Source organism: Trichechus manatus, unplaced genomic scaffold, assembly GCF_000243295.1.
Source record: "Trichechus manatus latirostris isolate Lorelei unplaced genomic scaffold, TriManLat1.0 scaffold00025, whole genome shotgun sequence".
NCBI lineage: Eukaryota > Metazoa > Chordata > Mammalia > Sirenia > Trichechidae > Trichechus > Trichechus manatus.
Window position 1 is genome coordinate 16,961,427 of NW_004443961.1, and position 16,310 is coordinate 16,977,736.

General features: G+C 41.6%; 1 protein-coding gene and 1 pseudogene across 1 annotated transcript in view; both read left to right on the plus strand.

Moving 5' to 3' along the window:
• Positions 1-16,310, plus strand: part of SH3GL2 (SH3 domain containing GRB2 like 2, endophilin A1) — a 191,221-nt gene that overhangs the window by 145,214 nt on the left and 29,697 nt on the right. Inside the window, exon 3 of the mRNA XM_004373510.2 lies at positions 35-107. Coding sequence (XP_004373567.1) covers positions 35-107 — 73 coding nt within the window. The remainder of the gene's footprint in view (positions 1-34; positions 108-16,310) is intronic.
• Positions 8,459-9,206, plus strand: LOC105756139 (ADP-ribosylation factor-like protein 5A pseudogene; annotated as a pseudogene).

Genomic DNA, 16,310 nt, shown 5'->3' on the forward strand with positions numbered 1-16,310 from the left:
ATTTTTGTCAAGAATATTTATTTTCTCATTTCAGAAAGTGGATGTCACCAGCAGAGCTGTGATGGAAATCATGACTAAAACAATTGAATACCTTCAACCCAATCCAGGTAAGGATTCATCTTATACGTTCGAGGTGTCCCTCCAGGTAACACTGAATTTCTCTCTGGTAGAAATTTTAGAGTGAGTGTGCTTCCCCTCCATCATTCCACTTTTCAGTGATTTCAGGTACAGTGTGTTGATTATTGGTGGGGAAGGGGGGATTTTAAGGCTCTCATTGAAGTAACTGGAGGATTCTGTGGTTTTATCCCACTGTCGTATTATTTAACAGCATTGTGCAGACAGCTTGGGTACATAGTGTCAAGGTAGCTGCAAGCGTTATTAACATAATTTTTATTTTCAAGGCAATGGTAAGAAAAAAAATTGGGATAGCTTGAAGATGTAATGATTCCAAGAAGGTGTGAAACAGTAGGAGGTTGAATAGTTTTTGTGCAATAGAGGATTTGTGTTCAGACAGCATCATTGAAGTCTTTGGAGTGTTGCCTTTAGTCTGCTTCTTCTGTAACCACATCAGGATCAGCATTTGTTCCAGCTAACCTAAAAGAGTTGTAATAGAGGCAGCAGAGTTATACCTTGAAGAGAGAGCCAGGCAGAATTGGGGTGAACTCTGTAGACACCAGGTATAACAGAGCAAAGCAGATACATCATAGTTCTCTTCACTATTCTTCCTTCATATCAGTTCCTAACTGCACAGTGTAGAAACTCAAAGCAAGGCTGAATGTGCTTAAGTGAAATGTATGAGGATTTGGTAAACTACTTCCTTTTGAGACTAGTTTTGTTGGGAGTTTTGAGTTGGAACTCTTTCGTGGTCCTAGAGAAGATGTCCCAGGCAACTGCGTCAACCCCATGTGTTCAAAGTGTGCTTGAGTACTGTGGGCATTAGTGGGCAAGAGATAAGAAAATGGAAGTGTATGGAATACGAGGAAATTGGACGAGTGCAATAGTAAGTGCTGACCTACTCTCTGCTGCCTTCTGCAGCTGGCTGTGGCTTCCATTCAACTTTAATTTACCTAGGATAGCATAGCTGTTGTTTTGAAGATGAACAGAGTATGTGGAATAGCACTCTCCTTTTTTTTTTTTTATCCTCCTTAAAATGCATTAGAGATGAGATTATGTGAGAGAATAAAATACAGAAGTAAATATGGTAAGCTATGTTTTTGTTGTTAGTGGCCAACAAATCTACTCCAACTCATGGCAACCTTAGGTACAACAGAACGAAACATTGCCCGGTTCATCATTCCACATTTGTCAACGTGTTTCCGTCCGTTGTAGTGGCTACCGTGGCAGTCTGTCTCACTGAGGGTTTCCCTCGCTCTTGCTGGCCCTCTACTTCACCAAACATGATGTCCTCCTCTAGCTACTGATCCCTCTTGATGACATGTCCAAAGCAAGCGAGTGCGACAGTGTTCTGTTGAGATCCGTAAGGTTTTTATCAGCTAATTTTTTGAAGTAGACTGCCTAGTCTGTTTTAATCTGGAAGCTCCACTGAAACCTGTCCACCGTGGGTGACTCAGCTGGTATTTGAAATATACCAGTAGCATAGCTTCCAGCATCACAGCAACCTACAGGCCGCCACCATATGACAAACTGACAGGTGGGTGGTGGATGGTAAGCTACAGGAACCAGGAATTTACCTGAGGTGTACCAGATAAGTTTTCAAATAGTTAGCTAATTAGGCAAAGAACAGCAAAAATCAGACTTCTGATTTTCATGTAGAGCCTTCTTCATGACCTTTATGTTCCACAGAGATCCAAGGGTCTCTTAGATGCACATATTTTCCTTGGAATTTAAACAACTGTAATATGTCAAGTTCAGGGAAGACAGTGACCTTCCTTACCGGAAAACAACCATTGTTTATGTGTGAGAAGTTTTCGTCTTTATCTTTTCATAGAACCTTGAAGTACTCTGTTATTTCCTGGGATTTACAAGTGAATTGTGCTATTAACTCATTGCTATAAGACTAAGATAACTATAGAAGATTTTTTTAAATAAATAAAATGTTACAAATACAATTAAAAGCCCCTTTTATGCTCCCTGCCTCCCTGAGATAACCACTCCCCCTCCCAATGGACCCCTAGTGGTGCAGTGATGGTTTGACTGCTAATTAAAAAGTTCAAATTCACCGGCCTCTCCTTGAAAATCCTATGGGATAGTTCTACCGTGTCCTATATGGTCGCTATGAGTCAGAATCCACTCGACAGCAACAGGTTTTATTGCATTTTAAATACAGTGCTAGTTATACACACTATATATGTTTTTTTTAAAGTAACCCTTTTTTCAGATTTTATACATAAAACACAATGGAACAATTCATAGTATAGAAAAGAGACTAAAAATCCAGTGTAACACCAGTTTTCAGTGGGGGCCTCTCATTTTCCCTGAGTAATGGAATTGTGCTTTGTGGTAGGTGTAGTAACTTCAATAGTGCCTCCCCGCCCCCCAAAAAAGTCACGTCCAACAGCAACCTCCGGATATGACTTTATTTGGAAATAGGATCTTTGTAGGTATAATTAGTTAAGGATCTTAAGATGAAATCATCCTGAATTTAGCATGGGCCCTAAATCCAATCACTGGCGCCCTTATAAGAAAAGAGGACATACAGATAAGCAGAGAAGAAGGCCATGTGAAGACAGAGACAGAGACTGGAGTTATGCTGCCACAAGCCAAGGAACACCAGGAAGAGGCAAGGAAGAATTTTCCCTCAGATCCTCCCCAACCCCGCCGACACCTTAATGTTGGACTTCTGGCCTCCTGAACTGTGAGAGAATAAATTTCTGTTGTTCTAAAGCACCCAGTTTGTGCTCATTTGTTACAGCAGCCCTGGGAAACTAATGCCCCTCGAAGTCCTCATGTTAGCAGGAAAAGACAGGCCAAAGAGCGTAAGAAACTTTCTCAAAGTTACACACCTAGGAGAGGATGAAGCCAGATTCAAACCCAAAGTCCATGCACTTTCCATGGAACAATCCTGCCTCTGAGAAGAGTGAGTTCAGTTTTATTTAGGCGTATAATAAAACCAGTTGCAGTCGAGTCATTTCCGACTCCTGGCATCCCCACATGTGTCAGAATAGAATTGTGCTCCATTGTGCTTAATGGCTGATTTTTCAGAAGTAGACCTCCAGGCCTTCCTTCCCAGACGCCTCTGGGTGGACTCGAACTTCCAACCTTTCGGTTAGTAGCCAAGTGCGTTAACTGTTTGCACCACCCAGGGTCTCCTTCTTATCTGTAAAAAGGTAAATAGTGTTTAACATGCAGCATTGTTGTATGTTTGTATTAGGTGCCAACGAGTTGATTCTGGCTCATAGTGACCCCATGTTACATAATAAGACTGCCCCATAGGGTTTTCTAGGCTGTAATCTTTATGGGAGCAGATCACCAGGTCTATCTTCTGTGGAGCCACTGGGTGGGCCTGAACTGCCAACCTTTAGGTTAGCAGCTGAGTGCTTAACTATTGGGCTACTAGGGCTCCTGTTGTAAGTATAAACCAAAAAAAAAAAACAAAAAAAAAAACACCAAACTCATTGCCATCGAGTCCATTCTGACTCAGTGACCCTACAGGACAGAGTAGAACTGCCTCATAGGGCTTCCAAGGAGCGGCTGGTGGATTCGAATTGCTGACCTTTTGGTCAGCAGCTGAGCTCTTAACTACTATGCCACCAGGGCTCCTGTTGTAAGTATAGGATCCCTCATTTTCAGAGTGTGTGCAACAGAAATTCTGAAAGGAAGCAAACTGTGGGATTTAGGATTATTTTTACTTTAATAAAAAAGATTTATACAAGGAAGTAATTGGGGGAGGTTTTAATTTTTCGAAATGATGTGTTTTTAATTGAATACTAAATGTGCTAATTGGCTGACAGTGTAATAGTTCTATGGTTATTTGAGAACTGAGCAGACATCTGCCACCAAGGAGAACAATTAAGGCCACCACCAGGCAATCCCAGGCAGTTATATATGGGCAGGCACATACATATACAAATAAGTGTCACCCGAAAGAGACCAGAACGAAACTAAAATTCATATATCACTCCACAGAATTTAGACAGTCAGTATTTAATTGGTTTCTGATAGATATGATTTTTTTTTCCTCCATGAATTTCTCACCCTGAGAGCAGACACTGGCTATGGAGCTGTTGAAATGTGGCTGGTCAAGTACGTTTATTGTTTAGAATCCATTTGTCCTTGAGAAGGGGATATAGGAGTCTGGCAGACACCCACAGGCATTCAATGCTTGGGCAGAGAAGAGCAGAGAGAATATTCCCAAACTCACACACCTTGCTAAATACTGTGACCACTTGGCCCCTCAGTGATCCCAGGAGCTGAGTTGACCAATGTGGACAACTGGATACTGGTCTTGAATAAGCAAGATCTGGCTTGAGTCCAGGCAGGGACTGGCGCCAAGTAACAAATTTACCTGCACAAGCCAGTAGAATCAGTGAAATGAATATTCGAAAATGCTTTGCAAGTACCCCTTATGAAAGTAATACTCTAGGGTGTTTGCTAGCTTTCAGGTCTTGTGGTTGTGGAGTGTATACATCTTTTATATTCTCAAAACTCAGTTACTATTGAAATGATGACCAAAGAGATTTTGATTTATTTTCAGGAATTCTGGAAATGCTCTGTGAATGCCCCACATCTACTCTTGCCCACCTCCAGAACGATATTTTAAGAAGGCAAATCTGAGCATACCACTCAGGTACATAAAACCCTTCCAGGGCTTTTCACTGATTTTAGGATTAAGTCTGAAAATCTCAGCATGGCCTAAAGGGCCCTCTCTGCCCTTTCCCCTCCACCTTGCTAGGCTAACACCTACATCTCCTTCAGGTCCAGTGTGAAGGTCACTCAAGCCTTCCTGTGCCCCTGACTACATTTGGTTCCCCTGTAAACTTCCTTCTCATAATTCCAGGTGCTTTTCGGTGTTGGTGCATATTACACTCATTGTAAGTGCATAAATGTTTGGGTTTTATTTGTTTTCCCTCCCCTGTGAAGACAGGACTGTGGCTGTCTTATTTACCGCCACATCCCTGGCACTCAGCTCAGTGCTGGGCAGCTGGTGGCACTTGGATATTTGAATAAATGAATTATGAAGCATAGTTGACAGTCAGTGACTAATGTGATAAAACTGCTGTTATACAAAGGAGAGAAGGAACAACTCTTATTTTTACCCTAAACCATCAGATCCACCCTTGTAACAAATAGTTATTAAATATGACTATTGTACCATTATGTAAACACCAATTCTAGATGCCATGGGGGGTAGAAACAGGACCAAGATTGGGCCCCTGCCCTCTGCAGCCTCACAGCCTAGCATGTTATACACACTTTGAGGAGAGTGGCCCTGAGGGCTTCACAGCTAATTCCTTCTGGGAGCTCCAGCTAGCTGATGAGGTGGGGAAGGGTGAACGGGCCATGGGCCTAAAGGTCTGCCCTAGGAAGCAGGGATTTTGAGAACGTAGAACAGAGAGCTATAAAGTGTTTCAGTTTTGACTATGAAATTATTCTAACAGGAACAGCTTTAACCAGTACAAATTTCCAAGCTGCTTACATAAAAAATAATTCAAACATGAAAAAAACTGCTCACAAATTCCATTCTACTGGTTGTGAGCCACCATTCTCATGGAACCTAAGAGTGAAGATTAGAGAATATAATAAATTGGTTTTCCTATCTGAGTATTCTGATGCTTTGTGGGGAAGAAAACGACACTAAATCAGGGTTGTCCAATAGAAATAGAATGCAAGCCACATGTATGACTTTGAATTTTCTAGTAACCACATTAAGAAAGGAACAAGAAAGGTAAAATAGATTTTTTCTTTTAATTGATTTATTTTTATTGTGAAAAATTGATTCTAATAATATATTTTAACCTAATATAACCAAAATAGCAATTAGTATTAAAAATTATGATGAGATGTGGTATAGGGAATTGGTTTTACATGGCCTTTCTAGCCATGGTCTTCTAACTCTCTCAAAATGATTGGCTAGGCCACGGTCTTGCAAGAGACTGGTCAGTTTACTATGCAGATTGAGTGACTTGTAGACCAACGAGGGAATGATCAGTTTGTGGTCCTGGTGGGCCATGCCTTGAAATTGACAAGAGTTTACTTATCTAAGGGCCAATCCTACAGAGTTTCAGGGGGATCTCACTACCACCAAAAAGAGTCTGGATCAGAGTGCATCCTTTGGACCCAGGGTCTCTGTGCTGAGAACCTCCTAGACCCAGAAGAGAGAGTTGTAACACCAAAGATGGCGTGAGAAGATGAGACAGCGGCTTGCCGGCCCTCAGAGCAAGGTGGCTGCAGTGGGCTTGCCCACCGGAGGAGAGAGAGCTGAGCACCTTTGGGCAGGAGATTTGCCATTGGAGCTAAAGACCTGTAACACTTGCCCATGTGGGCTGGAGGCTTGAGTGTATCCTGTGCAGGGGCTGCATGCCTCCTCCCCTCTCACCTCCCACCGCCAGCAACGTGGGCCTGGGTAGCGTGGCAGAAGCCAGAAGCAGAGGCTCAGAAGCAGAACAGAGGGCTCGGGAGCCATACAGGCCCCCCAGGAGCAGCGTGGTGGTAGCTAGAAGCAGTGGTGACATGAACATAGTGTCTGACCTGAACCACTATATATCTGCCCAGCAACATAAGAGTGGACATGGGTAATTTGGGGAAGGGTAAGCATTTTCCCTTTGAGAATCTGTTATTGTTTACCATTTGCTTTCTATAAATAATAATAATGGCTTTCACTTTGCCAACACTGTGCGTCTTGTGCGTCCAGCTCGATCACAGGTGAATGTAGCACGCATAGAATGGTTGATGCCAATGGGTGTCTGTGTCTCATTCCTAGCAGTCTTACAGCTGCCTGAAAGTTTAAGGCATAGCCTGTCTACATGTGCAGTGCAGACAGAGCATACAGCTATTTTACATTCTTTTTTTTTCTCATACTAAGTCTTTGAAATTTGGTGTGTATTTTGTACTTACAGTACATCTCAAGACAGACTAGCCACATTTCAAGTGTTCAGTAAACCAAAAAAACCAAACCCACTGCCATCAAGTCAGTTCTGATTCATAGTGACCCTGTAGGACAGAGTAAAACTACCCCATAGGGTTTCCAAGGCTGTAAATCCTTACAGAAGCAAACTGCCACATCTTTGTCCTGTGTAGTGGCTGGTGGGTTTGAACCACCCAACTTTCAGTTAATAGCTGAGCACTTTAACCACTGTGCCACCAGGGCAGCCCCACATAGCCAGGTTTCCCATAATGGACAGCACAGTGCTAGACAGCTTGTCATCCAAGCTATTTATTATGGTTGGATTGATGTTAGATGTTTAGCTCCTTGGTTTATGTATATTAGTGATAGTTTTTCAACAGAGAAATAGACTTGAGATCAGAATGTCTTTTTTTTTTTTTTTTTTAATTCTTAAAGTCTGTGTCATGGCACTATAGTAGAAATTTTCCCCTTGAATGGAATAATAGATGTGGCTGGGTTGGGCGTCATTTCCTTTCTAGCCTCAGCACCCTTATTATAAGAGGGTTTGCACTGAGACGTTATTACATTATTCTGACCCTGATGTCATAATGCAACACGAATTTCCAAGCTACTTAGCTAAAAAGCTGTGTTAATATGAAAAATACTGTGCACAGTAAGGGTTTGGTTCTCTACAGAAATATTTTTACGGCAGCCACCCGAGAGGAACGGGGAGGGGGAGCACGGCGGCCTGCGAGGCTCTTTGCAGGCAGCGCGGCGGCCATGTCTGTGAGCCTGGTAAGTGTCGCAGCGTTAGCGGCGGGGCCTCGCCGGCGGCGGCGCGGCCTGGGCTTTGGCCTCCCTCCGGTTCCTAGGAAGCGGGCCGGCGGCAAGCGCGGGAGCAGCAGTGGCAGCAGAGGCGGAGGCCTGGCGCGTCTGCCTCCTCTGCCTCAGCCTGGGGGGGGGGGGGAGGCGAGGCGGCCTGGGAGGCTGGAGGGGGGCCCGCTGCCTGAGAATGGGAATTCTCTTTTTACCAGGTGTCATGGATTGAATTGTGTCCCCCAAAAATGTCTGTCAGCTTGGCCGAGTCATGATTCCCAGTACTGTATGATTGTGTACCATTTTGTAATCTGATGTGATTTCCTTATGTGTTGTAAACTCTTTATCACTACAATGTAATAAAATGGATTAGCTGCGGTTATACTGATGAAGTCTACAAGATTAGATAGTATCTTAAGCCAATCTTTTTTGAGATATAAAAGAGAGAAGCTAGCAGAGAGACATGGGAACCTTGTACCACCAAGAAAGCACTGCCAGAGCAGAGCGCATTCTTTGGACCTGAGGTTCCTGGGCAGAGACGCTCCTAGCCTAAGGGAAGATTGATGAGAAGGATCTTCTTCCAGAGTTGACAGAGAGAGAAGGCCCTCTCCTGGAGGTGACACCCTGAATTTGAACTTATAGGCTACTAGACTGTGAGAGAATTTCTTTGTTAAAGCCATCCACTTGTGGTATTTCTGTTATAGCAGCACTAGAAGATTAAGACACCAGGGTATGGAGACTGTTCAATCACCAGGAGCACAAAGTTACCATTGTTGGGCTGGATAATGTGCGGAAAACTACCATCCTTTACCAGTTTCCTATGAATGAAGTTGTATATACATCCCCTACAATAGGAAGTAATGTAGAAGAGAATAGTGGTTGATAGTACACATTTGCTAATGTGGGACACTGGTGGCCAAGAATCTCTTCGTTCTTCCTGGAACACTTACTGTACTAACACCGAGTTCGTCATAGTTGTTGTGGACAGTACAGACAAAGGATTTCACTAACTAAAGAAGAACTCTGTACAATGTTAGCACATGAGGGCCTAAGGAAAGCTGGATTGCTGATTTTTGCTAATAAACAGATGTTAAAGGATACATGACTGTAGCAGAAATCTCCCAGGTTTTGAAACTCACTTCTGTTAAAGATCATCAGTGGCATATCCAGGCATGCTGTGCTCTTACTGGCGAGGGATTGTGCCAAGGACTTGAATGGATGATGTCACAATTTGAAGATTAGATGATCTCTACTGACCTCATAGACTTTGTATAAACGAAGTGCTGGACTTTACCTGAAAGCTGCAAAAAGTAATGGTTTAGATATATTTATAATAAACTGATTTAAACTTTTTCTATTAGAAGAAAAATTAAGACCACTTATTTGAAAACAAAGATGAAGTCTCACCTTCCAGTTTGCTTTCTCATTAGTTCCTTCCAAGCTAAGGTCTTAAAGCTGTGATTGACATTTTTCTCATAATGAATCCTCAGGACATTGTGTAGCTTGTGGTAAGTACAAAAGGAGACGAAGACATTTTTAACTTTGAGAACTTTATTATCAGTATAACCGTCCCTAGTTAAACGTTCTCTTCTTCTTCTATTAAATCAAAGTACAAATCAGCACAGATACTCAGTTCCCAATATTTTAAAATGTAATGTTACTTATGAAAATTATTTTGTGTAAGGCTGTGTATGTATTGTGTATATACCGCAAATTCAAGTTAATGGCTTTGACTTATGTTCTAAAGAAAAATGAATCAACACAAAAATTAATAACATCCTTAATTACGCCCATAATGACATGAGTACTGGCATTGGTGGTAAGTGCCATTTTGAACTTTTCCCCTTATGCTGTCTGTATTGTACTAACTAATCCCCAAAAATCATTGAGCTGCTTTAGAAGATAGAAAAGGAGAGGAAGAAAGCTTGACATTTTGTACATGTTTTCTTGTTGATCGAATAACGTGCAGAAATATGTAATGCAACTGAGTGTAATATATATCAAACATGTCAACTCCTTGGCTTAGTATTACTAATGTGCAGAATTGCACAGTGAGCAATTCTCAAATTACTAACTTTATTGATCCATTGCCATCTATGTTACTGAATAAACTGTTAATTTATTAATCAGTCAATCATTAATAGTGATTATCAAGTGATTTTTTTTCAGGATTAATCGAAAACTATTGTGTGAAACATGTCTATCCGGAGAAGTAACATTCTTTAAATATTATCAAATAATTTAGCTAGAGTATTTTTAGGTATTAAATTATATGTCAAGCATTTAAAGTGAATTTGTGATTAAAAATAAAGAATATTTTCCAAGCAACAATTAAAAAAAGAGAAATGTTTTTTCCTTTGAATGTCTACATGACAGAGCTTTCTCCCACCTGCCTGAGATTGGGGTATTAAATTGGAGTCATTAGATCTCTATTAAAAAGTTTATAATAATAACCTCAAATCTCATTTGTGGAATGTTGCCTGTGGAAATAAATGATAGCTCTGTTAGTTTTAAAATATCCCATTAGTCCCTACAAATATCTTACATCACAGTTATTACACTTCTTTCCCACAAGCTGCCCCCTTAATCATGTCCTTCTAAAGATGAATAAATACAGTGATTATAAGATGCTTGGTGATGGTGGGACTGAAAATTAATAATATATTACTTGACATTCATGTACTAAAATCCCTAGCCCCACAACACAGTGAATTTGCTATATTTCCAGGAGGGCAGGAACTAAGTCGTATTTATCTTTGTGTCATTCAGGACTCTAAGCATTTGGCCTGGCACATTGCTGGCACTCAGTATATCTGCTGAATAGACACAGGAATGAATATATCCACTCTTCAGTTAAAGAATAGGGGACAAGTACTGAGTCTAGTAACCAGAGTTTTACTTTTCCAAATCCTGAAACTGAAAAATATACACATTTAATAAAGGACAGATTGGAAAAGTAATTTGAGGAAAATGTTGCTGAGCCTCGAAGGAAAAGGGTGTTTTCAGGTAAACATTAAAGAGGAAGATGCAATAGTGATGACAGTGGTACAATTCATATACTGTATGTATCAAAAAGGCTGGGGGTGGTCCTATTTTTACTGCATCTTTGGGGAAAATATGAAAATCAAAAAAAAAAAAAAAAAACCAAACCCATTGCCGTTGAGTCAATTCCAACTCACAGTGACCCTATAGGACAGGGTAGAACTGCCCACATAGGGTTTCCAAGACTGTAATCTTTAACAGCAGTAGACTACTACATCTTTCTACCGAGGAGCTGCTGGTGAGTTCGAACCACCGACCTTTCAGTTAGCAGCCAAACGCTTGAACCACTGTACCGTCAGGGATCCTTACTGAAAATTAGTAGGTTCCTAATACACTTGAAACACCCTAGATAATCCAGAGCATAAATCCTTAGCATGGCCTTTAGGTGCCTGCTGTGCTCCTGCCTTCTCTCTCTCTCTCCCTCATTCCTTCTCACTCTTGTTCACCTCGCTGGCCTTTTTGTTTCTCCAGTGCGTTCAGCAGTTTCCTGCACCATGACTTTGTCCTGGCTGATCCCTCTTCTGCAGTGCCCTAGCTGATCCTTATTAGACACCTGTCTTCCTCATCCTTCCCATTTTAATGTAAACGTCACCTCCTCTGATCTTAAAAGCTAGCAAGCGGCTGTCTAAGATGCATCAATTGGTCCCAACCACCTGGAGTAAAGGAGAATGAAGAACACCAAAGACACAAAGAAAGTATTTGCCCAAGAGACAGAAAGGGCAACATAGACCAGAGATTTCATCAGCCCGAGACCAGAAAAACTGGCTGGTGCCTGGCTACCACCAATGACCGCCATGACAGGGAACACATCAGAGAGTCCCTGATGGAGCGGGGGAAGGGTGGGATGCAGAACTCAAATTCCAGTAAAAAGATCAGACTTAATGGTCTGACTGAGACTAGAGGGACCCCAGAAAGTGTGGCCCCTGCACTCTTTGTCAACCCAGAACTAAAACAATTCCCAAGGCCAACTCTTCAGAGAAAGATTGGACTGGACTGTGGGACATAAAATGATACTCATGAAGAGCGTGCTTCTTAGCTCAAGTAAATACATGAGACTAAATGGGTTACTTCTGTCCAGAGGTGAGATGAGAAGGCAGAGAGGGTTAGGAGCTGACTGAATGGACATGGGAAATCAGGGGTGGAAAGGAGGAGTGTGCTGTCACAGTATAGGGAGAGCAGTTAGGGTCACGTAATACTGTATGTATAAATTTTTGTAGGAGAGACTAACTTGAATTGTAAACTTTCACTTAAACTACAACAATTTAAAAAAGTCACTTCCTCTGAGAGCCATTCCCCAAGCACCCCATCTGGATCAGGCCCACTTCTGTTTTGCACACTCATAGCACCTTTACTTCACATGAGTTCCCTCCACAAATCTCTCCAGTGGGTCCCATTTAGAATAAAATTGAAAGTCCTTATCACGATTACAAGGTCCTGTATGATCCAACCTCCAGCTCTCTCCGACTTCATTTCCTGCGTTCCTGCCAATCTCCATCTTGCACCCTCTGTGCCAGCCTTCCCTGCCTTCCCGCTGTTCCTCAGCACAGCAGTCACACTCGTTCATCTGGCCCTGCCAGTCCTTCTGCTGAATCGCTGTCTCCACATCTCCTCAAAGTCCTCACTTGGGTCTCTGCTCAAACGTCATGTCATTTCCTGACCATCTTGTTTAAAACATCACTCTAAGCTTTTTCCCTATTTCATTTTTCTTCATAGCACTTGCAACTTTTTTTTTTTTTCAATAATATTTTACTGTGTTGTCAGAGAAGGTTTACACAACAGTTTAGGTTCTCATTCAACAGTTTCTACACAAGTTGTTCAGTGACATCAGCTATATTCTTTACAATGTGTGAACAATCTCAATGTTTCCGTTGTGGTTGTCCTGTTTCCATTAGTCTAGTTTCCCTATCCCCTTCCATTTTCATCTCTGATATAAAGTAACTGTTGACTGTTTGGTCTTGTACAGATGATTTTTTAAAGAATCGTAGTACTCATGGATGATACTCTTCATTTTGTGATACAGTCTGTTATTTAGCTAAAAGGTGACCACAGGGGCTAGTTTTGATTCAAGATTTAAAGAGTTTCTCAGGGAGATAGTCTCAGGGAGTCCTCCAGTCTCAACTAGTCCAGTAAGTCTGATGCTTTTTTTTTTTTTTTTTTTTTTAAGGAATTTGAGGTTCTGTTCTACATTTTGTCCTATTCTATCAGGGTCCATCTATTGTGACCCTAATCAGAACACTAGGTACTGGTAGTCAGGCACCACCTAGTTCTTCTAGTCTCAGGTAGATGAGGCCATGGTTCGTGTAGACTGTTAATCCTGTAGACTAGCTTCTTCTCTGTGTCTTTGGTTTCCTCTTTCTCTTTTGCTGTGGATGAACAGAGACCACTAGTTGTATCTACAACACTTGTTACCTTCTTAACTTTTTATTATGTGTGTACGTGTTAAAGTATTGCTTCTTTTGGCCACCATAATGCTTGTGGCCTGAGTATAGGATCACTGTTTGTATACTTCATTCAAAGAAGCCCGCTCTTATTGTATTCATCACAATATTTACTTTCATACATTGTGCTTACTTGTTCGATATACTGCCTTGCTCATTCTTTCTCCTGGATTTTACATTCTCCATGTAGCAGCCAGTTTGATTCATTAACAGCATAAATCTTGGAAGTGAGGCCAAGATGGTGGAGTGGTCAGATGCTTCCTGTGGTTCCTCTTACAACAAAGATCTGAAAAAAACAAGTGAATCGATTATATATGACAATTTAGGAGCCGTGAACATCAAAGGCAAAGTTGAGGAAATGGACTGAGCAGCAGGCAGAGGGAGAGATGGTTTAGAAGCAGTGAGGAGTTGCCAGACCTGACCCGGCAGAAACTGGCACCCTCTAGGCTGGATCAGCTGGCGTGCACAATGAGGCAGACAGTGGCGCTTGAGACGCGTTTTCCATGTCAGGAGAGACCGAGTGGCAGAGAGTTGGCTCAAACTTCCAGAACCAGCAAGAAACAGCACTCAATCAGTGAAAGATAACTTGATGCATCTAACCTACTGTGCAGATAAAAAAAATACTACCTTTGGGAAGAAACTCTCTCCCATTTACCCACCTCCTCTCCACTCTGCACTGGGTCGGGCTGGCTTCAGCAATTGCCACATCCCCTGGGCCAGAAGTAGGTCCCATCCAGCACTCTGAACCACTCTCCCGGCTTTGAAGAGGGAACAAATTAACAAACAGGAAAAAATAATCTGCTAGCTCCCCTAAGTGGGGAACTCAGGGCAGGCACAGCTCCTTTGCCATGGCACAGGCATAAGGAGTCCATGGACTCTGAATGGCATCCACCCCTGCATAGATCTGTTTGGACCCATTTCAACAGCGTAGGCTGAAGCCTAGTTTCAGCTATATCAGCTATATGGTAGAGTGGCAGATTCGACATTTGACACTGCTCTGCCCATTAAGCAGGGTCTTTACCCACATCAGGGGCCTGAGGACTGGTAGCTCCACCCACGCCACCTAGCCACCCATGTCAGGGGTCCAAGAATAAGTGGTGCCTCCCAGTCCTTACAGCCAACAGCATCGCGTGCCCATAGTCTGGCTGCAAAATCCACCCACCTGCGGCTCTAGGGAACAGGGATGTTCTTTCCTCTCAGACATTCAGGGGCAGCTGTCAGCCTCCTGTCTTGCTTAGCGCATGACCCCCTACTGCAGCCAGATACCTTTGCCTACTCCAATCACCCCTGCCCATCTAGAACTGTAGGTGAAAACCTGCACCACACACTTGGTGACTGACTACCTGGACACCTGAGCTGAATCCATACAAGAAAAGTAAAAGGTTTCCTGGGCTCACTACCTAGTAATAGATCTGACCACCTGGTGACAGGATGTGAGAGCTTCAGAGGTGCCACTGATCAAACTAGCTCACACGAGCAGCCTGTTTGGGCATATCAAAACAAAACGAGAAACGAGAACACAGTAAGCAAACATAAAATAAATAAATATAATAACTTACTGATGACTGAGAAACAACAGTCAATATCAAATCACATAAAGAGGCACACCATAATGGCTTCAGCAAGCACCCAAAACAAAGAATCAAAAAATCTTCCAGAGGAAGAGAACTTCTTGGAATTACCAGAGGTAGAATTAAAAAGATTAATATACAGAACTCTTCAAGATATCAGGAAGGAAATCATGCAAAATGCAAAACAAGCCAAGGAACACACAGACAAAGCAATAGAGGAACTTAAGAAGCTTATACAAGAGCATAATGACAAATTTAACAGGCTGCAAGAATCTATAGAGAGACAGCAAACAGAAATCCAAAAGATTAACAATAAAATTTCAGAATTAGACAACTCAATAGAAAGTCATAGGAACAGAATTGAGGCAATGGAACTCAGAATTAGTGAGATTGAAGATAAAGTACTTGACGCCAGCTTATTTGAGGAAAAATCAGATAAAAGGATTTAAAAAGAATGAAGAAACCCTAAGAATTATGTGGGACTCTATCAAGAGGAATAACCTATGAGTGATTGGAGTACCAGAAAGGGGGAGGATAACAGAAAATACAGAGAGAATTGTTGAAGATCTGTTGGCAGAAAACTTCCTTGATACTGTGAAAGATGAGAAGATAGCTATCCAAGAAGCTCACCAAACCCCACACAAGGTAGATCTCAGAAGAAAGTTACCAAGACATTATAATTGAACTACCAAAACCAAAGATAAAGAAAGAATTTTAAGAGTGGCTAGGGATAAATAAAAAGTCATCTGCAAAGGAGAGTCAATAAGACAAAGCTCAGACTACTCAGCAGAAACCATGCAGGCAAGAAGGTAATGGGATGACGTATATAAAGCCTTGAAGGAAAAAAATTGCCAGCAAAAGAACTATATATCCCGCAAAACTGTCTCTCAGTTTTGGCAAAATTAGGGCATTTCCAGATAAACAGAAGTTTAGGGAATTTGTAAAAACCAAACAAAAATTACAAGGAGTGCTAAAGGGAATCCTTCAGTTAGAATATCAGTAACATCAGATAACAACCCAAGACTAGAACACAGGACAGAGCAACCAGATTTCAACCCTGATAGCGAAGTCACAAATAAAGCTAAAACACTGAAAATAGGGAAACAGAGACGTCAGTATGTAAAAGATGACAACATTAAAACAAAAAAGATGGACTAAATAATGTAGTCATAGCTCTTTCATATAGAGAGGAAGTCAAGGGGATACAAAGAAATAAAAGATTGATTTAAACTTAGAAAAATATGGGTAAATATTAAGGTAACCACAAAGGAAACTAACAATCCTACGCATCAAAATTAAAAACAAGAAAAATGTAAAGACTTAGCAAATACAAATCAATGAACAATGAAAAGAAATATATAAAGAAAAACGACTCAGCACAGAAAGTTAAGTGGAATGAAGAAACTATCAACAACACAAAAAAAGACATCAAAATGAGAG